Raw genomic sequence first — 26,531 nt, 5'->3', positions numbered from 1 at the left:
AGCAAAAAAAGGTTACTTCTTTCCAACAGTTGAAATTAAACAATTCTCAGACTACAAAGATATTTGTTTTTTTGTGGAATCACTAATAAGCAACTGGGTATGCTCTAACTCTTGTACTTGGAATAGAAATGCTCTGTCCCAAGAACCAAGCCCCCTACAAAATCTGAAGAAATCTTTCAAGTCAGTCGGTAGTATTATCTCGGTCTCATGGGAAAAAAATGGCAATTTCTTTAAATAAATCAATCATTGACCTGACTTGTCTCTCTGAACCGGCCCTGCGTTGAACTATGTTTCATACTATACAAACTCTTATAGAAATGTGTGCCCCGATGTTTCTGAGACTTAATTTAAAGTGCTGTACTAATGTACACTAATTTTAGCCAAGTAGGCTTCTAAATAGTGTTTCATTACCAAAATTATTGGTGCTGTTAAGGTTAAAGTCCTTATGAGATACAACTAACTTTGTATTAAATATTATCAATATTACAATTCCACATTTAGAAAATAATCTTATCCTTTACATAAGATATGGGCTCCTTGGGCCCTACAATGTATTTGCAGCTGTGCTTGGAATAAAAACATGTAAAACAGGAAGCACTTCTACCCATAACTGGCAAAAGAACCAGCATATGAGGGACACCTATTTTTTTGTTAATCTTTGTATAATAGTTATAGAAGAAGCTAGACAAAACCTTACAATCCAATACAAGCAATAAGAAACACAAAACATAATTGCTATAAAACAATTTCTTTCAAATGCATGTGTTTCTGATGCTTGTTTCTACAATCCTTATGATCATACTAAAAAGATTATTGTTAATCTTCTAAACCATGATAATCTGGAGTTTTCCACAAAAATTATTTTTTTTCTACATATATCAAAGATAGAGAGTGGAGGTTTTGTACCTTAGACATGTATGGGATATAGTATTCAGAATATTTGGAACATGGGGCTATGGGGTTTCCTGTAATTTGGATCAACATACCTTAAAGGAGAAGCAAAGCTTAACTAAAGATCTCGAGCAGAAAAGGTGTCCATTATGTTTTGGGCTTTTATTCCAGCCTAAGGCAACCAACACCTTTTAATAGGGAAGATCTGTGCTTCCACAGATGCCCTAGTAGCTCCTCATCTTCTTTTCTGCTGATTCACTGCACATGCTCCGTGCTGCTGTCACTTACTGAGCTTAGGGACTGACACACAAGATACTAAATATATATTTAACATAAGGCTATGGCTGATTAGTAAATAATTATTCGGAAATGAGCACTGTAACATCAGCTTATATGGCAGGCAAAACATTTTTTTGGTTGATGATTTGCAACAACTCCTGACCTTAGTGTCTCAACAGTGGAGCAAACTGAGCATGTGCATGTATATGTATAATGTTCATCCAGATAGCCATCTAGCACAATGGATCGTCTGTGAAATATATAGGGCATAATATACCCCCTATCGTAAATGATAAGGATATTATAAATTAGCAAGGTGTAACATGACCATGTTTTGACATAGTTTTAAATCAACTAAATAAATACTTTTTTTTTTATACAGAATATTGTGCATTGGTCCCTAAGCTCAGTAAGTGACAGCAGCACAGAGCATGTGCAGTGAATCAACAGAAGAGGCACAGGTCTTTCAGAGGCACAGGTCTTCCCTGATAAAGGCCTTTGGTTGCCTTTGGCTGGTATAAAAGCCCAAATCATTATATGCAACATCTCAAACTTACTTCTTAGTTAAGCTTTAGTTCTCCTTTAGCTCTCCTTTGATCCAAATTATGGCAAAAGACAGTATCCAGAAAACCCCAGTATTCTGTATAATAGATGCTATAGCTGTACTCCAGTTTTTGCTATTTTGCAGTCAGGTTGGAACTGATTTCTTCCAATGGTGGCTCACATGGCCATTGGGGTTGTTTGCATGTCTTCTCTTGGATCGGTATATTTACTGTTTACTGGAATATTTTTTTAAGCATTTGTGTATCTTTTGAACCTTTCTCCGAATCTGGACAGTATAACACTTTATGTAAAAGTTGTGTACTGTTTCTTCAATTTAGCAATTGTGGTCAAAGAATTCATAGGTCACATGCCTGAAAGGAACCCCAGAGCAAATATTTTCCCAGACACTATATAAATGGGTACAAGCGATAACATCCTGCTTGCATTTACATTTTGCCCCTCTTAATATAAGCCTATAAAGCATAAATCTGAGGTGTAAGGAATTTTACCAGAAACATCATAAAATTCAAGTTAATGTATTCAGGCAGGATTCCAAGGCTCATAAATTACTGTACATATTCATTTTCCTTCCCTTTTACATAGCAGTTGCAAGCAATCAAGTCAGTGTGACATACAACTGGTCAGCAAATGCACAACAAACCATATATTTGATTTCACTTGCTGAACTTTTACAGTGATATTATATTGATAGATTACACTTAGATCTCCTAGCTTAGCAACAGTGCAGCTATCAATATCGTCTTCTGCTGTAGAAAATCTCTAGGATTTATCGGAAGTGTGAGCTTCTGGATAGACATAGACACAGTAATTGAATGAGTGTAAGGTAAATACCTGTATATATTTCTCTGCCATTGTCTTATGCTTCCTTTAATCTGAAGGAGACTAAATCTTGCACTTTGGTGAGAATACATGTATGAGGGTTTTAATTATGATAAATTAGGTTAGATTGACAGCTAAATGTGATTTTTCTAGGTATAACTTACAGTAGCAAGCTTATGATTCCTTGATGGTGTGAAAGTGGGTTGTATATCGGCAAGACTGTGCAGATGAGTCCCAGGAATGTGTGTGTTTTGATGGTCCAAAGTGGTCGTTGTGGCTGATGCTGTGAATGAGCTCAATGCTCATTCTAAATGATTTGTTAGACACTGCATCAGTAGTGATTGGTGAATAGATTCACAGACATGAATTAGCAGCGATTTTCCACTTATTGCTGCAAGTGAATTAATTTGCAAAACTGCGGCAACAATTTGCCGGTGAAAAACCACTGCATCAAAATTGTTGTGCACATTAAAATTGCCACGCATCAAAATTATTCAGACACCCATTGATTTTAATGCATTTGGACCATATAGTCGCACATATAAAAATCGTCGCTCACGTCAAAATTGACGAGCATCAAAATTATTTGGATGCCCATTGACTTTTAATGTGTCTCGCGAACAAATTGCCCATCATTATGCATCAGAAACAATCTGTTCTTGCCACTGTAGGATAAGAAGGTGATAAACTTTACTTTTATCTAAAAACCTCCAGTCACAATATGGCTGTAAAAGGTTTGGCTCCCATTGTTTAAATTAAATCCTGAACATCTAATGGCAACCATAGTAGTCATTTTCCCATTTTCTCAAAGCTTTCCTACCTGCATTTTAAATATTAGAATGGCAGCAATTTTAATTACTGGGCAATGCCCCACTAATAGCAAATTGCCAAGAAACAACGAAGCAGTGGCAGAAAGGTGATTCATACAAGACTAAAATGAGACACTCATTGACATGTGCTCTTTCAGTCTTGCAAATCTGTGAAACTTTTACTTTCCCCCTTATCCAGAAATGTTAAGTCAATGATTCACAACACAGTCTAAGAAACATATATATATATACATTTGATCACATCTTCATTAAATCCCTTTGCTGTGTATTCTCTTGACTGGCTTTTAATGTTCCCTATTATACTTTGTGACAGGCTCTTACTATCCATGGGTGTGGAACTTTGTTCTCAGTCTGTCTTTGATTCCTCGTCCTTTTAATATGAATTATCCATTTAATGGTTTATAATGTACCATTTGTTAGGATCATCAGTTGATGGATACTGTGACCAAGAGGGAATAAAATGTTCTTTTTTGATTAACATGGATAAAGCGTTTGATACCCCTTTCCACGTTCTCTAACAACACAGGACCCCCCTTTAGCCCAATGGAAAAAGCAGCAGGAATGATATCTGACTCAGCAGGTAGCAAAAAAATTAATCGTGGCTGCTTGTCTGCAGTCATACCTTACATGAGAGGCAGCTTTTAATCAGCCGCTTACTTCCCTCAATCATTCTCAACAGGACTGTGTAATGGATGGTATTCTGCCAATAGCCTTTTATCCCTATAGCTATTAAAATGTTTCAAAACAGTGCAAACAGTTTGAAAAGAACAGATTTTTAGGCGAACAAGGGTAAAGAAAACTCTTAAAAATGGTAATGCATATTACAGCCTGAAAAGGCTGCAGCGTTACATATTTGGGGTACATATAAAAAAAGTACTATTGGATTATTATTGGATTGCACACTATAATCACATCATACAAAGGAATATATATATATATATATATATATATAATATATATATATATATATATATATATATATATATATTATATATATATATATATACTGTATATATATATATATATATATATACAGGTCAAACTTGCCCATCACTAATCACAAACCCTATAACAGTTAGTAGGAAACTAGCAAAGTCAGAACAAAGCAAACCACAGTTTTTTTCTTGTTTAATGCAAATGAAAACAGGACAGAAAACAGCACAATGCCTACAAGGGAAGTCAAAAAGGTGTATAATATGCAATGGTATAATATGCAATCTGATTATAGCTTCATATACTACCATTTAACTTTTCTTCATCTGTGAATGTAGATAAATAGGGAGATTTAAATCAACTATTACCATAGGGGTCATGGTCTTAAGACCTTCTTCAATAAGCCCATGAAAATAAGACATGCCCCGAGGCTCCTATTATTCTCTTACCCATCATATGCAAGGTTGCACTCAATACTCAGTTTTTTACCTTACCAGGGGACATTTGAACACTTTACCAAATAATATAGGGAATATGGCTAGGCTAGGATGGGTAACCAAAATATCAAAATAAGATAGATGACCCTGCCCCAAACACTCAACCACGAAGGTCAGGGTTCAAAGCACAGTGCAGGAATTTTATACAAGCACCAATTTTATAAACCCTGGATTCTAAGGTGAATGTGATTAAAATATACTATATGCCCCAATCACTACCAAGGGGTTTTGCTGAAGAGCCAAGTAGGAACCTTTAACAGATAAATTAAATAAAACATATTTAAACATACAGAGACCAAGACTATGAAGATTAGGAATCATAAATTGTTTAATAATTCCCCCATTGTATTTGAGGACATTGCTATATGGGCATAACTGTTTGTAATTATAAGGACTCTTGACCATGGGAATATAAGAGGGTTGGGATATACTGTAGTTAAGAAAGAGGTACCTTTTGCATTTTGCACACTATGCCCACAATTCAAAAGAAGTTTTTAAACAGAGACCAATTAACTGGAAAACAAATCTTTTACCAGATCAGAAGGGGAAACATTTAGCTTGCAAATCTCAAATTGAGAAAAGTTATAGGATAATAGCTTTAAGATAATTTTCACAGACAATCTAGTGACATGCTTTTGTATTATTTCATTGCCGTGTCATTTTTGTGACATATAACTTTATGTTTAGGTAAGTTGTAGCAGCTTTTCCAGACACTATTATCCATCCATTTTCGTTTCCATAAACACAGCAGGAAACCTCTGGGTTTCCATGACAACACTACATATCTCTTGTCTCCCCTTTTAATGAAAGGCAGGTGCCAGGATCAGTGTGCAGATAATAAAGAGAAAAAGGAGAATTAAATGCTCCAATATTGGCATGCGTTTGTCACACAGTTCCCTGGTGGATATCAATACAATGATGAGCCAGAATAAAAAATTTAGACAGTGATAGCTGGGACCAATCTTTTCTGACACAGGACTGGAAACAACGCAGCAGGTTACCATTGGGTTATTTTGTCACCAGCATTGCAACATGTTTTCTCAAGGGAAACTGTCTAATAGTCACCTGTATTTATTAAATCTGGTTTAACCCAGTTGCTCCAGCTGATATATCCCTGTACCTGTTGATTCACTTATGATTTCATTTCAAAAGGGTCATTGTGGTGAATACAGAGATATGTAGCAGGATGAAACACTTTACAATGACACATTTGGTGTTGCATGGTTACTTTATGAAAAGCTTCTGCCCACTTATAATTCAGCAAGTGCAAATTCTCACAAAAAGTGTGTGGGGGAAACATTTATGAAGGAAATTTTGGTAAAGGTGTGTCCACTGGAATCTGAAGGCATTAAGATTCAGTGTCGGACTGGGACAATAGGGGCCCACCCAAAAACCTTAGGCCAGGGGCCTACTCTCAGTACTGTTATTCTTCTTCTACTCTCTGAACCTCTATTCTCCTAGTCTCTATTCTTTAAATACTATAATCTATTATTGCATCTATTTAGCCACTTTGTTCTCAAATAAATGGGGAATGGCCATGAAATAGGCCAAATGTTTACCAGTACAAGGGCCTACAGACACCTGGGCCCACTGGGAGTTTTCCTGGTATCCCAATGGGCCAGTCCGACACTGTTAAGATTCAATTTTAGCCACTATAAAAGATATTGGGAATTTTTAAGCTGCTACTTTGACAATTATCTCACTGCCCGTAGATCACTGAAATTCCTTAGGGTTTCAATACCTTCCAAATTGTTAGGTCATCTTCTCAGGGTTAAAGGGGCTCATAAACAACTGTAAAATGGATGATGTCATTGTGCACATTGACAGAATTCATTAAAGGTACTTGCTTTCAAAGACACTCTTTGCACTTCCTTACATTTGCACTCACCTAAAGCTAAACCTAATGTCAGGCTTTCCACTGTGGGGTGCAGCAGAGTTGTGCCTAAAGAATCACACACAGATGCCATTTTGATGCAGTGTACTGGAAATTGTGCCATCCTGACAATGTTCAGTGCAACTGTATCCAATTCAGATGCAATTCTATCCTTCTGCAATTAAACTGGAATTTTGGCAAATTGTATCTGAAATTGCACTTTTCACCCTTGACTTGTGTTCTTAATTGCCTTAGTAATTTTTTTAAAATGTGAATTAGATCATTAAGACACAACTAAACAATACAAAATGATTACAGGAGAATAAGTGGATAAGCACAGGGTGATGTATGGTTGCATCAGGTTTAAGTGAATGTCGGTTAATTTAGTAGACGGAAACCCTTCTTATTTTAAATTACTGGCAGTGGTGCAATAATGACAATTTATTAAGGCCTTTGTGCATTCAGATGCAAATGTAGATAAAGATAGAAAAATACACAAAAAGGAGAATAAATTATTGAAATCTGACTGAAATAATTGTTTTTTTTAATCAGCATAAGAAAATCATCTGCATGGTATCTTCCTTATCAGTATGTTATTCATTGTAACCATTCCTGCCTTAACTCTTCCTATGAATCCAGTCCAAAAATTGGTTGGTGCTTTAAAGGAGTTATTAACTGAAGTCTAAACGTTGCAAAATGAATTAAATTTCAAATTTGTTAATATTAAAATTTCTTCCACCGAACATCATTATATTACAGTTGGATAGTGTCAAATTTCATACAGCCACTGTTTTGTCTTAAAATAAACCAATGCCTTCATTTATGAGAGCAATTATCCTTTTGAAAATTTGCATAAAATCCACCATCAATGGTCTCTGGCAGGCCCACAAGCATTGATTTACCGCACATACAGTACCTTAAAGAGACAGCCTATCTAAGGGACTTAACTTATGAACATTGGGAAGAAGTAACTGACCAGCACCTTTAAATCAAATATATATATTTAACGCTTCTGAAGCTGAGAGACATGGGCAGGATAGACAACTGCCATATCCTTCCACATGTCCTGGAACAACCCTAACACAACTGTTGGAGAGACATCACAATATACTTGTTAACTCACATGACTCTCCCATCCCTTTTTTCTCCACAAGCCAGTCTTCTGGACATCATGAAAGGCCTTATGGGGTAAAACTTCAAACTGCTGCTGAAATTTGTCCTATAATACGCATAAAAATGTGTTGTCATATGTTTGATTGGTACCAAACTGCTGAAGAAAGAACAATTGTTGAAAGTATTCTACTGAGCTAGGGGCTCAACAACCAAAATGGAAACATACGGGGAATGTGTTTAGACATAGAATGATTCTCCCCACAAGAACAGTGTATGCTTGCATCATTGTAGGTTCCATTTTGTGTGCTTATGTTACACTATTTGACAAATAAAAAAGTCACATTATCTGTAGTATGGTTGTAAGTCATATTTGTCAAATCTATTATTAGTTTTTTTTGTTCATAATGGTCCATGCAATTTACAAGCTTCACTTAATTCTGCACCTTGTATAAGATGAAAAATCTGGTGCATAGTTCAGAGCACAGTGCTGTTGAGCCCAAGGCAGCACAGGGCTTCAAGGCACCTCGACCTTTCCCTGGCTGGCTCATCTGAATGACACTGCATTTTGTACTCTGTGTCACATTTTATGAATTAGCCCTTACTTCTTTGTTGATATCATATGATATGGTGTTTTTAATATGCTCTACATAAATGTAATAAACTTTTTTCAGTTAAAGAAACATCAATTCCATAAATTTTTAGAAATAACAACGGCTGATAACTGGCTTTTAGGAAGAATGGAATGTAGCAGTTTATATGACAATGTAGCCATGATGCTGAACTTACAGCAAGGACCTTTAATTCTCTGTGGACTCCCTATGAAGGTAAAATAAATTGCCATGATAACAAAAACGAAAAGCCAAAACAAAAGAATCAAAGAACATTTGAAAACAAACAGTTTTAAAAAAAGTTTTACTATTTGTGTGCTGCAGAGTTTATGACAGCAATAACACTTTCCTTGGAGAATCATTGCAGGCAACTAAAAGCATAACTATGCCATTATCAGACAGACAATAGCCATTTAGGTCTTTGCAATATTGGCAGTGTATTATTATAGCCAAAAACACACATATGGTACCATGAAAATTCGATTTTACTGCTAACAAAAACGTCTAGTAACTGGATTGGCAGAAAGCGAGTGAAAAAAATGCCATATTATTGTTACATTCTCTGCTCCATCACTATAGAGGATGTTTGCACTATAACAGAAGTGCAAAGTAGCTGCCTTACAAACATAACCAAAGTACTGTGGCTAATACCTTCACTTAAACACTTAATCTTGTAGGTTATTTAGATACTTAAATGGTAATCGTATATATAAGTTTCAACTTTTGTCTACATATAAACCTTAGTGGTCCTTAGTGAATGATATTGAAGTAATTGAGAAGATGTTTGTACCTAAAATGTTTGCACTGTGAATGGTAAATGAAGTATATATATATTCAATCAAGGATCTGGCTATTTGTTTACTTTACAGTTAATTTGAACATATCAAAGCCACTAGCTGCTGTGCTATTTTTTTCTTTGTTGAATGTGATAGGGCCTGAGCCAATTAACAGATATTTTGTAGTTAAGCTGATGTTGAAAGGTTAGAGCAGAGTAGCCGGCTCATTGTTGGATGATAGCGGCCTGGTGCAGGAGGTGTTGACAAGGCTTTTAATTGGTTTGTATTCTTTATATTTTCCAGTTCCTTTTTATTCTTCATAGAAGTCTCGAGATTAACATTTTGTAGCTCAGTGAAAAGATAGATACATTTTAGCCTTATATTACAAAATCAAGTGGCCAGCCTGGGCTCATCATTGAGAAGCAGCAGGTATTGTAATTCCCTGCTTGTGAGGGTCCCCTTTTCTATGAGGCATGACGGCCATCAAAATTAAGAGGGTTTTGCACATTCTGATCAGGCATTTGATTTATACACACTTATAATGCATCAACAAAGGAAAAATGTTTGTTTCTAGAAACTTTTAGAAATCATGCTGTATACAACAGCGATGCCATTCTAATTGATACTGTCAGTGAACCTTTAATTTAGTATGTGCTGTCAGAATTATTTGGGCCTCAGTATTGCACATGAAACAAGTATAGAAATTGCTGCATATAACTTCAGTTTGCCATTACTAGACATACCAATGTGTGTACCTTCATTTTTGAGCATTTTTTAAACTAGTTCTCAGAAATAAAGTTTTTGTTTCAGCTGGTTCAAAATATGGAATTCAGTCTCTAAACTGCATATCAACCACCAGAGCATGTATCTCAATGATTGGTTGGATGTATCTGTGAAAAACAGAAAAATTTCGTTTGCGCCTCATTTGGGAAAAATAGGCAGATAAATCTTTCACTTTTTGACCTATGGCCTTTTTTTTCAGTTACGGCCAAAATGCAAAGTTTAAAGGTATAATTATTCTGCAAAAAAATTAATGAATCCACATTTTAAACACTCCCACAAAATTCAACTGATTACCTTTCTTTTATTGGTAAGCATTAGCAGAATTCCATCTCCGCTTACATTTATTTTTGATAAGAAGCTAGTATGTATTATCCCCTGTGCATACAGTTTCTAATTGACCACTTAGGTTAGTTAATTTATAATGTAAATCTTCACAAATTGCATGAAACAATGGTTTTTTGGTAGTACACAGTTCACAGTTGGGAGAGAGAGATGATCAAATATTTGCATAAAAAATATTTTCAGGTTTGATGACATTTACAGTTGTATTTTCATGGGAAAAATATATAATATTGGTTACAAGGCAGACTTTATATATTATTTACCTGAGGCATCTTGACCCTTCCTTCTTGAAATGAGCATGTTCGTGGATCATGGGTACAAACATGGCGATATTTACACCAGTGACACTGGTATGGACTTTCCACACAAGATAAGCACCTAAAAAAATATGCACATGTAAACCATTATTTCTCAGTAGCAAGCACTTCAGAATGAATATAGGTATATTTAGAAAAGGAGCAATGCTAAAAAATGCTTGCACTAACCATTGTTAGCCTGTAAAAAGTTTATTTTTTTTATAGCCTGTAACATGTTTTTTTTTCATTTCCTACATATAAAGCAACACTAAGGGCCTTAATTATCAGAATCAGAATTTTTCTGATTATTTTAATTAAAAAAAAGTCTGACCAAAATAGAATCCATGATTTAATCGGATCTGGGACAAACACGAAAAATCATGTAAAAATCTGAATTTTCTTATTTTTTTATTTTTCCCCCCAAATTTTTCCCTAAAAACCACCACATTTTTAGGATTTTTGCACAAAAAGTTATAGTTGGATTTTCGAGTTAATTCCAGAGAAGACCATAGAAACTTCCATATAGGATAGGCACCTCTCCCACTGACTTATATAAAACCTCGGAAGGTCTGAGATGCCGGATTTTCAGATTCCGATTTTTTCCATTCTCGGGGTATAATAAATTTTAAAAATTTTTTAGTAAAAAAGAAGTCATTTTTTGAGTTTTTGGCATTCGGACATTGTGAATTTTATTTTAATTCCCCATAAAATGCTGAATAGATGTTTCTGTTTATTTATGATTTAGGTAGTTCCCATAGTATACCACAATTCACATTTTTTATTGGCCCATTTTCAACTTTTGCAAAGTTTACGTTTGCTTTTTGTTTTACTTTTGTTTTTTGTTTGTCGGTTACCTCGAAACCAACACTGGAAGAAAAAGCAAATCACTGGCACACAGAGGTAATGCTAGCAGGGCAAGTCCTTGCTCAATTATTGCTTGATGCAACGTTTCGGGGAGAAAACCCCGTTTAACAAAGGGGGTGTTTTTCTTTTTCTTTTTTAGACCAAACAAAGTCCTACAGTGGCCCTATACTTGGGAGTATTTCATAGTAAATGTAAACCAGGTGCAGAAGAAAGCATTAAATTGTACTAATCATTAAGTTTTACACAGGGGTCATCATGTTTGCATACCCATTTGTTTAAAGGAACTGAGTAGGGGATTAAACCTGTCAATGTATACGTAATTCCTACTTTTAATCATTCTGAACTGTGTAGTTTATAAAGGAATGTATTTTAATAAAGCAAACCTACATTTCTTCTTTTAAATATTTATATATTAATTTGTCTACAATCAAATTGCTATATTTATTTAAATATGATCCATTTTAAAACAAACTCTAATGTTCTAAATGAAAGAGGCATAGCCATTGTACATTTTGTCCTTATCCAAAATGACTTGGTCATAGTCTGCAAAACTTAGATGTCATTGACTTCTCAATAACATCTTATGAATTATGCAGATACCAATATTCTACCAGTGAAGGAAACAAAAGAAAACACTGCACAACACAAAGTATTAGGAGGGAGTAATGTCTTGCTTTAAAAAGAGATTCAGAGCTTGTTGCAGCAGAGGAATACTTGTTATTCAAATTGAGAACAAGCACCCAGTCTGATAAATCAAATTAAAAATGTATACTGTATCACATTGTGTCATAACATGCACACTAATGAATATTTAATATTTTTATCTACCTTTCTGCTCAAGAAGATAGAAGCAGGAATACAAAAATGTTTGTAATGAAATTAGCCCTTCAAAAGAACTGCAGTGTAAGAGAATGTTTAGCAGAAACAATGGCTGAGAATTGACAGCAAAGGGAAACTAACCACTGTGGGGCTGTGGAATTAGAACAAGGTTGGTGTAGAATTTTTAAAGCAATTAGGAGCAAAATAACTATTTCTATGACAAGGCATGTTGTTAATCCTTCTAAAATACTCAAATTAATATAGTGCAACCTTCTGACATTATAGGACAATGAATAAGCTTTCTCCCTACCCAGAATATTGCATGTTTCTTTACCATTATCCCTTTTTTAAATCTAGAAGCAACAAAGAATTTGAAGGGATCCCTTGACTGTTACTGCTAGAAAGCTATGAAGCTTGTTGGTATGGCACATTTTAGAAATACACGTTCTTAGAGTTCAAGATTTAATGATTGCCTGACAGCCTGGGGTGTATTGGTCATACGTTTGAAACGTATTGCAAATAGGCTCATAGCATTTATCTGAAATAGCTCAGCTGTACTTGGTCATGCTCTTTGAGTGAGCATATGTCAATATAATTCTAGCAAAAGGAGAAAACGCTCAACATTTTAAACATGCGATAGCAAATGATGAAGACTTAAAAAAGAACAGTGTTTCCAAGTTTAAAAAAATTGTATTTCATCTGTCTAACATTTTGTCTCTGACTATACACTGTAGAAATGTCCTATTACAGGTATAAAATGATACATCTCCCATTATAGCATGACATTTTTCTGGCATCTGTTAATAATATGCAAGCAAAACACCAGTCGATTCATTTTATCAGTTTTTCTTTACTATCAAGCTTTTAACAGCTTTTCTTTACTATCAACTGACTATCAAGACAATTATGAACATTATTGTAGTAATATCCCAAATTATAACTTGCGAGGTGTTGTACTGATGAATTTAAAGAGAAAGGCATCCTTAGATTTTAGTTAAATCTCATACGTTTTATCTGGCTTTAGTGAAAACACTACAAAAGCTAACAGGTGTACTCTTGTAGCTGCAGATATACAACTTGGACAGTGGGGGCACTGACCTTTTAAAAGGCCACACAATTCATAAGACAATACTTACGAGTTATGGACACTGCAGTTGTAGAAGACAAAATTTGTACTGGCAAAGGTCATTCCAGTTTCTTTGGACTTAAGCTGTAGTTGAACAATGTGATGGTCACCTGGATATAGAAAGAAAAGCTGAAGTGAAGGTTTTCTACCAAAGAAAAACTCAGTCTAGTTTATAAAGCTAGGCAGAAAGTAGTGCAGAAAATCTATTTTCTTTGGTATTTTTTACACAGCCCTATCCCAAGGTAAAAACTGGTGAATTATATAATTGGAGTGTAAAGCCATGCAAGTATAGTCCACCGAAACCAGGTTAATAAGTAAAACTGCTTAAAGGAGAAGGAAAGGTTAAAACTAAGTAAGCCATATTAGAAAGGTCCATCTAAATATACCAGTAAACCCCCAAAGTACTGCTGCTCTGAGTCCTCTGTCAAAGGAAACACCACATTTCTTTCCTTCTATTGTGTACTCATGGGCTTCTGTATCAGACTTCCTGCCTTCAGCTTAAACCTCATTGCCCTGGGCAAGAGCATGCTCAGTTTGCTCCTCTTCCCCCGTCCCCCTCCCTTCTCTACTGTAATCTGAGCCCAGAGCAGGGAGAGACTCAGGCAGGAAGTGATGTCACACCACGTTAATACTGCAGCTCCTATCCTAAACAAACAGAGTTTCTAGAGCTTTTTACTCAGGTATGGTAAAACATTCTACAGAATAAATATAGCATTCTAGCTTGCAATATTGCGGCTAATCTATTGGCAATAAAATGCCTCCGTAGCTTTACTTCTCCTTTAAGATACATTTTCTTCTATATTTTTTTACAGTATACAATTTTACAAGACTTGAATGCCTTTTTCCCATGCACCATACATAAAATGGCTTTGTGCATTCTTAACAGAAATTCATACATATGACATTAGTGCTAGAAAACAGTCTTGGTGTTAGTTCCAGTGGAACAGTTTTACAAAAATGTGATTACATTTACACCAGATTTTACACATTTTTTTCATTAAATTAAAAAAGACATCTCATGTCACTTTCTGTAAACACATATCTATGGCAATGTCAACCAATGACAAAATTGTAATTGAACAGCACCACACAATCTTAGTAAGATAAAAATGCCTTTATTGTAGACTTCTGGGCTTCACAATGTCAACCAATGACACCTACTGGATGTGGGTGAAATGGATAATTGGCGGACCAGAAATTAACACCCCCCACACATTCACAATCATTTATCCCAAGGGCCAGACAACCAGATTAATAAATAAAAAACATCATGCAACACATATAAATGTTGAGCATGCATGACAGCTACCAAATAAAAAAGCATAGCATCTAACACTAGGGTGGCTAACACCCTTTCTCAGATATGTAATCCACATAATCAGGTGACATGATTGTCTATAGTCAGGGATGGTTAGCTAGGCCATAAGTACATCCATTTGCTTCTAGCGTTAGTTCTAATCATGATTCTATAAAGCTGAAGTATCACAATGAGTAAGTAGAAATGGTTTCGTGATTATCACAAGTTAAGCACAAAGTATATATTGAATCAGTATGATAAGGACAAAAGTATAAGAAATCAGCATTGTTAACAGACAGAAAGAGAAAGTTGGCAAGAGCAGTTTATAGAATTTACCAGATTTTCCGTGTGATATATAAATCCGCTTTTTTAGGTTAATTTCTAAGGCTGCACTTACAATGCAAAGCAGAGTATAGGTGCTGTAAAGAAGGGTTATTTTCCCATTAAACAGTATTACCAAGCATCTCCCCTAAAGTGACAAAACTACTCCAGATTAATAGCTTCAAACTGAAAAGGCAACATAGCAGCTCCTGCATTTTTGGATTTTAAATGACTATAGCTTGCACCCCTACATTCAGAACTATAGGACCGAAACCATAAGTACAGACCATAAAACTAATATAGCCATGGGAATAAGTGTTAGAGAGAGAGAGAGAGAGAGAGAGATATTCTATGTTACCATAAGTATTCCCCTGTATGCAACATTTCTGCAGGGAAATAAACATATATAGTATAGTTAAAAAAAAAAAAATATATATATATATATATATATATATACACATTCTGTATATTAATCTGAATATCTATATTAAATACAATTGATGTCATGCATTGAGCTTAAAATTGCATTTTAGAAAAGTACATGAAAAAATATGTTGTGTCGCAGATTATCCTATATAATAGGATTAGGATGAAGACAAATAGGCAGTATACACTCAAAGTTTCAGGGTTAAAATATTGACTTTACTATTAAATTCATTCACTGACATAAAAAATTCAGTAGAAAGTTCTACACGCAGAACTGTAATCAATTTACTTTAAGGATTATACTGTATATTATTCCATGACTGACAATACATTTGCAAGTTTCAGCCCTTTCCTATATAATATTTAACAGCATGAGCAAGTTAATGCCAATAGATTGGCACATAACACCGATAATTTGGAGTTCAGTTGGCAAGTAACATAATTACGGCGGCTGCTTGTTTATCAAACACAGCATGAGTTCCCTTGCTTTGTTTGCAATTTATTCAGAACACATACAGTATCCCCCAATATCCTTTGCAACATGAGCAGTAGCTTCTTTACCATAGGGAGCTGAAAACACGTCCCAGCCAAATTTCTGTCATTATCAGACAGTGACCCTGCACTGTGATCCCCTCCCGGGAGGCATCTTTGTATTCTTTAGTAAGACATCTTAACAAAACACTACAGTGATCCAAGTTAGAAGCCAACCCTATGCTGAAGATATTTTGAGACCAAGAGCATACTGTGACGCTGGCTTTGCATGAACAGAAGATCACATCTTTTGATTTGAAGGGAGATTATGCATTAGATCAGAGCATTGATTTTATTCACCTTGTAAATATAGTGGGTCGTTATTTTTTAAAGTAATTTTCAATGTTCTAATGTCATACATCCATTTTTGATCTAAATAGGAAATATCTATTAATGCTTTGTATGTTTTCTATTGTTTCTAGTCAGGTTTTTAGGACACTAACAATGTTACTCCTTGCTTACCTTTAGTATTAACCCACAAGTTCAATATAGATTATAAATCCTACCAAATGAATTATTATTATGTCTGCACTGCATAAATAGATGCTATATTTGTAACTACATCTGCAAAACAATGCAAACTGTGATAGCTGTACTATGCAATTGCACCTGTCTGGAAGATAATTGGCAGTATAGTTATGCTTCAAGTGGCCTTTGCTGAATCTGCCAAGTTGTAATCAGTAGACAAAATAATCAACAGGTAAAGGTTCCAAAAGAATTGCAATGCTATTTATGTGACACTGACATCACTAGAAGTTACTGTGCCCTATGCTAATGTCATTTTAGGGCCCCTCCTAAGACTGGGAATTTTTTTTTTATGAAACTGCTTATTAGTCAGCCCTTCCCGCAGCTCCTTACAACAGTCAAGGGGTCACTTCCATTACTACCCATGATGTTTAGAACAGTCTAAACTGAAGAGAGCATAGGGCAGGCAGAGTATGGCACACACAAGGAGCATAGGGCAGACAGAGTAGGGCACACACTGGGAGCATAGGGCAGACAGAGTAGGGCAGACACAAGGAGCATAGGGCAGACAGAGTAGGGCAGACACAAGGAGTAGAGGGCAGACAGAGTAGGGCACACACAAGGAGCTTAGGGCAGACAGAGTAGGGCACACACAAGGAGTATAGGGCAGACAGAGTAGGGCAGACACAAGGAGTATAGGGCAGACAGAGTAGGGCACACACAAGGAGTATAGGGCAGACAGAGTAGGGCAGACACAAGGAGCATAGGGCAGACAGAGTAGGGCAGACACAAGGAGTAGAGGGCAGACAGAGTAGGGCCGACACAAGGAGTATAGGGTAGACAGAGTAGGGCACACACAAGGAGCATAGGGCAGACAGAGTAGGGCAGACACAAGGAGTAGAGGGCAGACAGAGTAGGGCAGATACAAGGAGTATAGGGCAGACAGAGTAGGGCACACACTGGGAGCATAGGGCAGACAGAGTAGGGCAGACACAAGGAGTAGAGGGCAGACAGAGTAGGGCAGACACAAGGAGTATAGGGCAGACAGAGTAGGGCACACACAAGGAGCATAGGGCAGACAGAGTAGGGCAGACACAAGGAGTAGAGGGCAGACACAAGGAGTATAGGGCAGACAGAGTAGGGCAGACACAAGGAGTAGAGGACAGACACAAGGAGCTTAGGGCAGACAGAGTAGGGCACACACTGGGAGCATAGAGCATGCAAATAGAGCAGGAGAGAGGGAGACTGTGAGACCTCTCTAAGATGAACAGTTCATACTGTGCTACATACAGCAATTTGTCTGAGGTACTGTATGAAAAGGTAAATAATGTGGGAAATTTAAGTCTGAATCTGAGATGAACAGTACAGGGCTTTAGGGGTATGTGAATAATATAGGTGTTACATGTGTGAACAATGCAGGAGTTTACAGGGTGAATTTAAGGGGGAAACAATGCAGGGATCAATTAATCTTAGTACTAATACCCTTTAAAGCTTACACAAGGTAAGGAATCACAGCAGGCAGACTTTCATGTGGGGGGGCATAGAAGGCTGGGTCCCGGACCGGATACATTTTGACAGCCCTGTATTATGTTATTTTATTTTTAATGCTGGACCTCAAAACACCTCATCAGCCTATATAGCACCAAGTCTCTGCATTTGAATTCAGCATCATAAATAATTTCCCAGTTGCAGGAGACGTTTAGCTTTAATTAATAAAATAATTGATTATTATATACATAAGCCCATAATGAAATGCAAAAATCTGACCTAACCTGTCCCTGTATTATTTTTTTCTAATACAGAAGGCTCATTAATCAATCATTTCCAACAGACCATGATGATGAATTATAACTAGAAGAAGTTTATGGAGTAAATTTACTATTGCTCCCCAGCCCATCTGTCACTAACTGTTTTGACAGACCTGTTAAGATCTTTCATTTTATGACTTAGTTAAGGAAAGCAAATATTAATACTGGAGATCACAATAAAGCTGATTCTAAATACCGTATGTGCAGCCTTTCACAATGGATTAAACAATTAGCTTGTCAACATTTTATGAAACTATTTTCTTTTGTTAAAGGCAAACAAAATAGGAACATCAAATCATTAGATCTCTTCATCTGCAGTGACCTACAATTCCAAGGATTCCACAAGACCTTCTGACTGCAAAGGAATGCTAATATTTGTGTACTTTCCTAAACAGGGAAGATCACATGCTGGACAAGCTTTAATATTTACATAGGAACATGAGCAATGGTTAATTTAATTTAGGCATGTGAGCCACATTAGACAATAATCTACTGGGCTGTTGCAGTTAGAACACTAAAAAATAAACATTTAATTCATGCAAAGGCCTAAGCTACTACAGTACACTGAAAATGTACTGTTCCTAAATGAACACCCAATATCTAGGCACTTCTTTATAGTATTGGCACTAGTAACTGGGTACAAACTTACTTGACTGCTCTGTCAGCCACATACTTACTGTATACAATATTCTGGCAAAGCATGCTGATGTTCAGTGCCTGAATATGTTCATGTACTAATTGTCACCGAGTTTGATTATTTCATGAAACTAGTGCAATAAAAGAAGGTATTCCAACAAGTCACCTTTCACAACTCCAATCTGTTCTAAATGCGGCTGCTAGACTCATTCATCTATCTCACCCCTTAACATCAGCTGCTCCCATATGTATGTCCCTTCACTGGCTCCCAATCTCCTCTAGAATCAAATTCAAATTACTAACACTCACATTCAAGGCCCTTAATAATGAAACCCTCCCTATATTTCATCTCTGATCTCCAAATACACTCTTTTACGAAACCTTCGCTCTGCTTCTGATATTCGTCTCACTTCCCCTCACTCGCATCACTTCTGCCCATTCTCGTCTACAAGACTTCTCTCGGGCTTATGCTTTTCTCTTGAACTCTCTGCCACAAGCTGTCAGACTTTCTCCTTCTTTCCAAACTTTCAAGCGCTCCTTAAAGACCCACCTGTTTAAAGAAGCTTATTCAGTGTACCTTAATTAATCAATCATTGCTGTATCAAAAAATCACAAAATTGTTTCTAAAATCCTAATGTCTCGATTGTACCCTAACCTTTAGTTTGTAAACTCTTATTTGTAGGGCCCTCTAATCCTATTGTACTCTGTAACCCTTGTTTCTTATCCACCATTTATTCCCTGTTTGTTATAACTAAAGGTAAAGCACTGCGTATCTTGTCGGCACTAGAGTATATACATAAATAATGATGATGATTGCATGCCTGGCCCCCAGCAGCTGGAGCTCCCATAAATCTCTCTTGCTGGTTTCATTTAACTGCCATTCACTAAAGTTTTCTCCTTGAAATAGCACTTATGCCTCTTGTAACAGTTAGGCATATTTATTTTCATGACTGGTACATCTAAAATAATCTCTAGTGTCATGCATTATTTGAACAGCGTGCTTGAAGCAGTTGGTAATTCCCAGCTATATATTTGATTTAATTTAAGTTAAGGTATACAACCCAGAGGGAAGATAATACAGGATTTATTTTGTAAACATTGTTTCTAACCTCAGTAAGATGTGAATGGACCTTCAAGGGCTGGGAACTTTTAAGCCATTTTTCTGCTTTTCGTTTCCTCTCTTAACATGACATAAACACACAGTATTTACTCCTTTAACTATTATAGGCAGAAACTGACCTTTTTTTCCTTTCCTTAATATATCATGTCATCTTTACCATTTCCTTTTAGACATGCCTTTTTTTTATGCCCCCTAGACAGTACCATCCAAATCAAATGACAGAAAATAAAGTTGTAGGTGTATTAAAAACAAAAACAAAGACTCTTTCGCGTGGCTTTATATAGACAATAATAATTCAGTATGGGGAAAGCCAGACCTACAAGCTGCACAGTATTTCTAAGGAGCTAAAATCCTGCACGTTACAAACAGGTAAAATAAAATCACAGATTGTTCTTCGAATCATTTGTAAAATGTTAGCTTTCAGAAATACTTAGGGCATATAAAACAAAATTGATTTCTCAGCATCAACGAGGTGATATAAAGCTTTAATAAAATGTCATCCATCCTTTGGGTATCATCTCAGCTATGGAATCAACATATGATTAAATGGACTTTTGCTCCTGGGTATCCAGAAGAAATACTGCCATGTAAGTAAAGGATAGTACCAGGTCATAATAAATGAAAGGCTAAGCTAACAATCATTTAATGGGACATACAGTACTATAATGGGACAATATTAATTAAGCATTACGTTGCATAGATCTCCACATGGATATATATTTAAGCTTACCTTGGCTGTTTTTATGCTTACGAAATAAACAATATGTTTTAAACTTTTATATCATGGTGTGCCATCTCGTTGGACAATATATATATATATATATATATATATATATATATATATATATATATATATATATATATATATATATATATATATATATATTGTCTACTGTCTTTCCCCCATCCTCTGAATCAATAGTGCTTGAACAGCCGAACATGATGGACAAATGGCTTTTCTTCAACATAGTAACTATGAAATCTATGTAACTGTCTTACCATTTTCTGTGATTATCCTGGGAACTTCTTTCTCAGCTGGTGAAATGCATCTAATTTGGTTTCCAACAACGAGCCCATCCATTTCTGAGAGTTCTTCAAACGTGCAGTTGACACCAGCGGACAGCTCTGGTACATTGTATGCCTCCAATACCAACTGTAACCGGAAATATTTTACAAATATTACAGTATTTCAACATCAATGCAGGGATTTATATGGCTGTTCACTAGAAGCACATTGCTCGCACAAAAAATATTATTAAGCAGTAAGTATAATATAATTTAGAAACCCAGATTATTTTCATTTATGATGTATGAGATAAAATGTGAGATTTCTCTAGATCTATAATGACAAGGTACTGTAGAAGAATGAAGTACCATGGAAACATTGAAAACAGGTTTCTAAAACCAATGCATTCTTCGGTTACCATGAATATAATATTGCAGGCAGCGCAGTTATATATATATATTTTTTTTCCAAATAAAAGGTACTAGGCATTGCAGTTTGGTGTGAATGTTCCAGGTTGCCAAGGTAACAACTATTAGTGTGGCAGAACATCTTGCTGTCTTAAGTGTTAGCCCTATTACAGGTTACATTGTTATATTGTGTTTGTTATTCCAGTACAAAACATACAAATGATACAAAAGTCAATGAGGCAATTTATATAACAACCCACCAATAGCTCCCACCAGGTATCTGTATAATACTATCACTTCATCTTCCATTATTTTCTGTGCACTTGCCATTTGCTCTTTTACAACCTTGTTACCTTTACATTTACTGCAGACCCTGAAGCAATAATGTTGGACTTGAAGCTACAGTACAGGGATCAGGCAACATTTCTTTTCTTTTTTTATTTATGTTTAAATCCTTTTACCAGATGGGAATTTAACAAGTTTCAGCCTTTGTGGCAGCTTTAGTCACTGTGCTATGCTTAGTTCCACAGATTTTTTCTTTAAATGAGACCTGTAGTACTGTATTGCTCTGTATTTGCAATATATCAATCTGTCTATCTTTTCTGTTTACTCTCTCTTTCTACCTAAGAATCTTAAGATCAATTAAAAGTCTATGCTACAATTCAATTCGTATTCTATTTCTTCATTGATATTTTAAGGTAATCTACCCTTCCCCTACCTGGATTCTGAAATTGTATCTGTCTTACCAGGATCAGAATCTCCACCAGGCACAAAGCAAATTTTTTAAGAGACTAAGGGCTTTATATCAAAATCCAAATATTTATATTAAAAAAATCAGACTAAACTAGAATCCCCGATTGGATTTATTATTAAAAAATAATGATTTATTAGGATAAGGTAAAAACTCAATAAAATCGATCGAAGATCCAAATCGTATGATTCTTTTGGAATTTTTTCCAGAATCACTCAACTTTATCTGACTTTTTCCCAAAAAGTCCGAATTTTTTTTCGGATTTTTGCCTGAAAAGTCTAAATTCATCAAATTTTCATGCTAATTCCAGTGCTGACCACAGAAACTTCCCGATAGCATAGGGGCCTTGCCCATTGACTTCCTGTATATACAACCTTGGCAGGTCTGAGATGGAGTATTTTCGGATTAAAACTTTTTCCATACTTGGGGTATAAAAAGAAAAAAAAATCCACTAAAATTTTTTGGATTCAGACTTTAATAAATTACCCCCTAAATGTTTATTTTCGGATTATTTTTTAATAATACTGTCTCCTGTACGTCTTTAATTCTGACATCAAACCAATGCCTGTTTGGTAGGGTCACAGACTGCAGATCATTTAATTGAACCTCACAAGGAAAGTTGTCCTTGGTGTACATCATATTAGGGGTGATTCACTCTTACCCCAGATCTAACAACTAGAAATTAGCTCAAATGAAGGACAACTAATTAGGAAAAAATTCTGATTGGTTGTTATTGGTCTAAGTCCAGCTTATGCTGAACCACTTCTCCTATGAAAATTTGGCTCACCTGTTGCTGTGAAATACAGAGTAGTAAAGACAGACAAAAATAATTTATGTTGCTATAGTTTATAGGCAGAATGAGGATTGTTCAATTTTTTTTTTATTGACAAAGGAAAGCTTACTTTTTAGAGCAATAATAGTACTTGCAACTGTTGATTCATCTATGCAGATACAACTGGGCCGCTTAAAGTAAGAAAAGATGTAACATTCAAAGAAATTGACGATTTCAAGGATGAGCACATTATGCTGAAATAGTATTGTTATTCCCTGCTGCTATGAACAGAAGATCCATTTAAAATGGATCTTGCAAATCTTTAAAATAATTTTGCTGCAAATAATTACCCAAGAAGACTGCAATCAAGTGCATTTCCACAAAGAAAAATCAATTACTCTTTTAAAAATTGTACATACTTGAAAAACACAATCAGAAACGGCAGAAAGGCCCATTTCAATTAAGCAATGCTATTACCTTTGCATGAACAAGTCTATCCTTCTTTTCTCCCTCCATTTTTTGCAGGGAATAATCTAAATTCAAATCAATAATTTCTAAAACTTGAATACAGATGTTAATGCTTTTTACAAAAGGTGCTAGAGGTTATGAAAATAAAAATCCCTTGTAGTACAGAATACAAAGCTGGAATTCTGTGCCCCCTCTACTGAATGTCCAGGCTCTCAACATAAATGGACTACCAAAGAAAATGCTATATATTTGCTTTCTTTGGCAAGAGTTTACAGGTTTTACAGCTGGCTTAAAGGTGGCGGTAGACTTCAGTATAGATGGCACTAGGTGCTGCCTTAAAGCAATGGGGCAGAGAACTGGAAGGAGGTCACTGATATGAAGTATCCTTGTGGCAAGGAATTTAAAGTACACCCCACCAATGGCAGTTTCCAATGTCAACACAGGCATTTTGCATTATCAAATGCATACAAATCAGCCATGAACTGTATGCACTATCTTTAACTTCAGGTCTCAATTTCTGTCCTTCTAGTAGCTAAAATAATTATTTCACAGAAGAGCATAGACATTTATGAACAGGTATTCTTTATTAAGATCTTCTTACCAGCACATTGTATTGTGAGACAGAGATGTTGTTTGGGTGGACAGTTAATCTCACGCACTGTTTCATTTCAGATGCAAATCTTCTAGGTTCATGAGAACGTTCACACCTCTCCTTTCTTGTACACCTGCAATACAGGGAACAGAGATACATTACCCAGTGTGCATTTGTAGCCTTATTAGTAGCAATAGCATCTTCTATACAAAGAATATTTCGTAATAGGGCATGGGATATGTCTTAATATTAGGCTTGTGTGAAATATCAACTGTAGTTTACCAGCTGAGAAGTGTAGAGGTTAAAGGTAAGAGAGAAAGACAGGGCAGTAGTTAGGTGGGCAGGATTGGTCCTGTATAGCCTTTTTAAGAATGGGCTTGACACAGGTCTGTTTTTGACAGGGGGCACACTGTTTAATAATGGTGAGTACATGGGATCAAGTTGTAGGTAGAGAGGACGGGAGACACTTGGAGATTTTAGACTCATTTACAATATTAAAATAGTTGAATAGGAAAGATTGAGATTTAGAAAGCCTGAGAATATTGGTATCTGCTGGGTGGGAGAATTATTAGTGAATATAATCTACATTACTTTTTTATGTTCATTCATTTAATTTGCAGTTGGATGAAGTAGTGAGGTAAATATGGAAAATAAGGGTTGTGAATTGGATCTATTATTTTTTTATAACCCCTTGCTAGCCTGGGATAGGGTAGCACTGAGGCAGGTCATAAGAAATGTATAGTGGAGGATGAATGTTTTTGTATGCAATTTATTTGCTATGAGCTCTTGCTGCCAGTGCATGATCATGTGTAGGAATGCAGAAATAGTGTTTGAGAGCTAATCCAGGGTAGGGGATGATTGTATTGTGGCTATAAAGGGGTATGGGTATTGATAGTTGCAGACAGAACTGAGTTATAGGTATTTACAAGTGAATCAGAAAGAAGAAAGGGACCATTGGGAAATGTAGAAAGGTTTAAGCAGAAAAGAAGACAGTGGAGAGAAGGCAGTTTCTGCAACCTTCTGCTGGTACAGAAAAAGCACAATGTCCATAGGTCTTTAGGTTCATTGACTTTCCATCTAGAATAGGAAGTCAGTGAATAGATTGAAAAGACTCCAGAAAGATAGGAGTGAAAGATGAAATCTAAATAATGGATACAATTTGCCATACTTTTACCCAAAATGAAGTATTTCTTTGCATACTTTAATTCTAGTATCATTGATTGGGCCATCTGCAAAATAGTATGCATTGCAAACTGCACTTAGTTTCCAGGGCTGATGTATATTATTATACATGTAGATCACACATAATTTGCAGCACTTGCATTTCTTAATTGATTTATATATACTGTATATGGCACAACTTCCAGGATACACTGACAAGTGCTTCTTCAATAAAAGCATTTGTATGTGATCCACTGGATGATAGTCAGTCTTCTGTGGGTGTGCAACAGACTGGGAGGAGGCATGTGTGCTTATTGTGCGACAACCTAAAATGTATAGCTGTTAATACCCCTACCGTAAAGAAACCATACTGAGACAAAACTTTCTTTATGTGGATGAGGGTCGGCAACAGCTTTTATTTGAACCGATTATTATTCATACCGTAAACAGAAAAAACTTGCCATTAAATTACCAACCATTAATCTCCAGATGCCAGCCACCGTAGCAGTGGTGGGCATGTAGGTTATGCCAAATACAGAATGCATAACCAATGGCAAGGACACTTTTTACCCCGCTGTGACAATATAAATGTAAAAATTACTTGGATTTATAATGGAAAGATTGTTTTTTAATTTTTTATTATAAATTTACAAACATACAAAACTTGCATAATAAAAACCAACTGCCGGAAATGAAGAGAGGGTGGGTGGGCAGCTCCACCAGCGCTCCAGGATCCGGAGGGAAGAGGAAGCAGGTAAGGAATTCCATGTATATATGAATGCCCACCCCTTCTACACACACCTATCCGTTCTAGCCTACATCCCTGATAACCAATCCCCTGGCCTGCCATCCCTCTTCCCAGTCATTGGCACCCTCGTTACACCCTTTGTGCCCTCCATGCGAAGCAAAGTCGGATAGTGAAGCTTACTCTTCCAAGGTTCTCTTGCTCTGTACTTTGCACCTTGCATTCATGCAATTGTTTGCCGTTTTTCAAAGTAGGCTGAACTGGCATTTCGGTTGTACAGAACATATACTGCTTTATTACTAATAGTTTTTAAGTGAATGTAAAATTGCTTATGATGTGAGTTTAAAATGGGATAAATCTATGAATGCTAATGTGCATTTTCATTTTTAGGAGAATGTTCTTGTGCTGAACATTCCATTTGAAATAAATGCCTTGGGTTTTATCTTTAAAAAAAGATAATGAAAGAATCACAGTTAAGCAAGCTGTTGCCAAATTATTGCACTATCCTTCCTAAAACAATGTCTATCTAACTGCAGCTGCTGTTTCGGGATTTCCCCTATATACAGTAGATATCCAGGAAGCACACAAGTAAAATTCTCTGGTGTGGATTTA

The 26,531-nt window shown here is 36.0% G+C and overlaps 1 protein-coding gene across 3 annotated transcripts in view; it reads right to left on the bottom strand.

The window, feature by feature from the left end:
• Positions 1-26,531, bottom strand: part of LOC108713037 (plexin-A4) — a 558,114-nt gene that overhangs the window by 84,224 nt on the left and 447,359 nt on the right. For 2 of the 3 annotated variants that reach the window (XM_041588448.1, XM_041588449.1), the window contains 5 exons: positions 24,023-24,146; positions 21,017-21,170; positions 13,424-13,523; positions 10,572-10,686; positions 7,810-7,905 (listed from right to left, as the gene is read on the bottom strand). In XM_041588448.1, coding sequence (XP_041444382.1) covers positions 7,810-7,905; positions 10,572-10,686; positions 13,424-13,523; positions 21,017-21,170; positions 24,023-24,146 — 589 coding nt within the window. The remainder of the gene's footprint in view (positions 1-7,809; positions 7,906-10,571; positions 10,687-13,423; positions 13,524-21,016; positions 21,171-24,022; positions 24,147-26,531) is intronic. The other variant, XM_018255697.2, reaches the window with a different exon arrangement.

The sequence above is a fragment of the Xenopus laevis genome, chromosome 3S, assembly GCF_017654675.1.
Source record: "Xenopus laevis strain J_2021 chromosome 3S, Xenopus_laevis_v10.1, whole genome shotgun sequence".
Taxonomy (NCBI): Eukaryota; Metazoa; Chordata; class Amphibia; order Anura; family Pipidae; genus Xenopus; species Xenopus laevis.
Note: the sequence above shows the minus strand (reverse complement) of the source record. Positions and strands in the feature narration are given on the sequence as shown.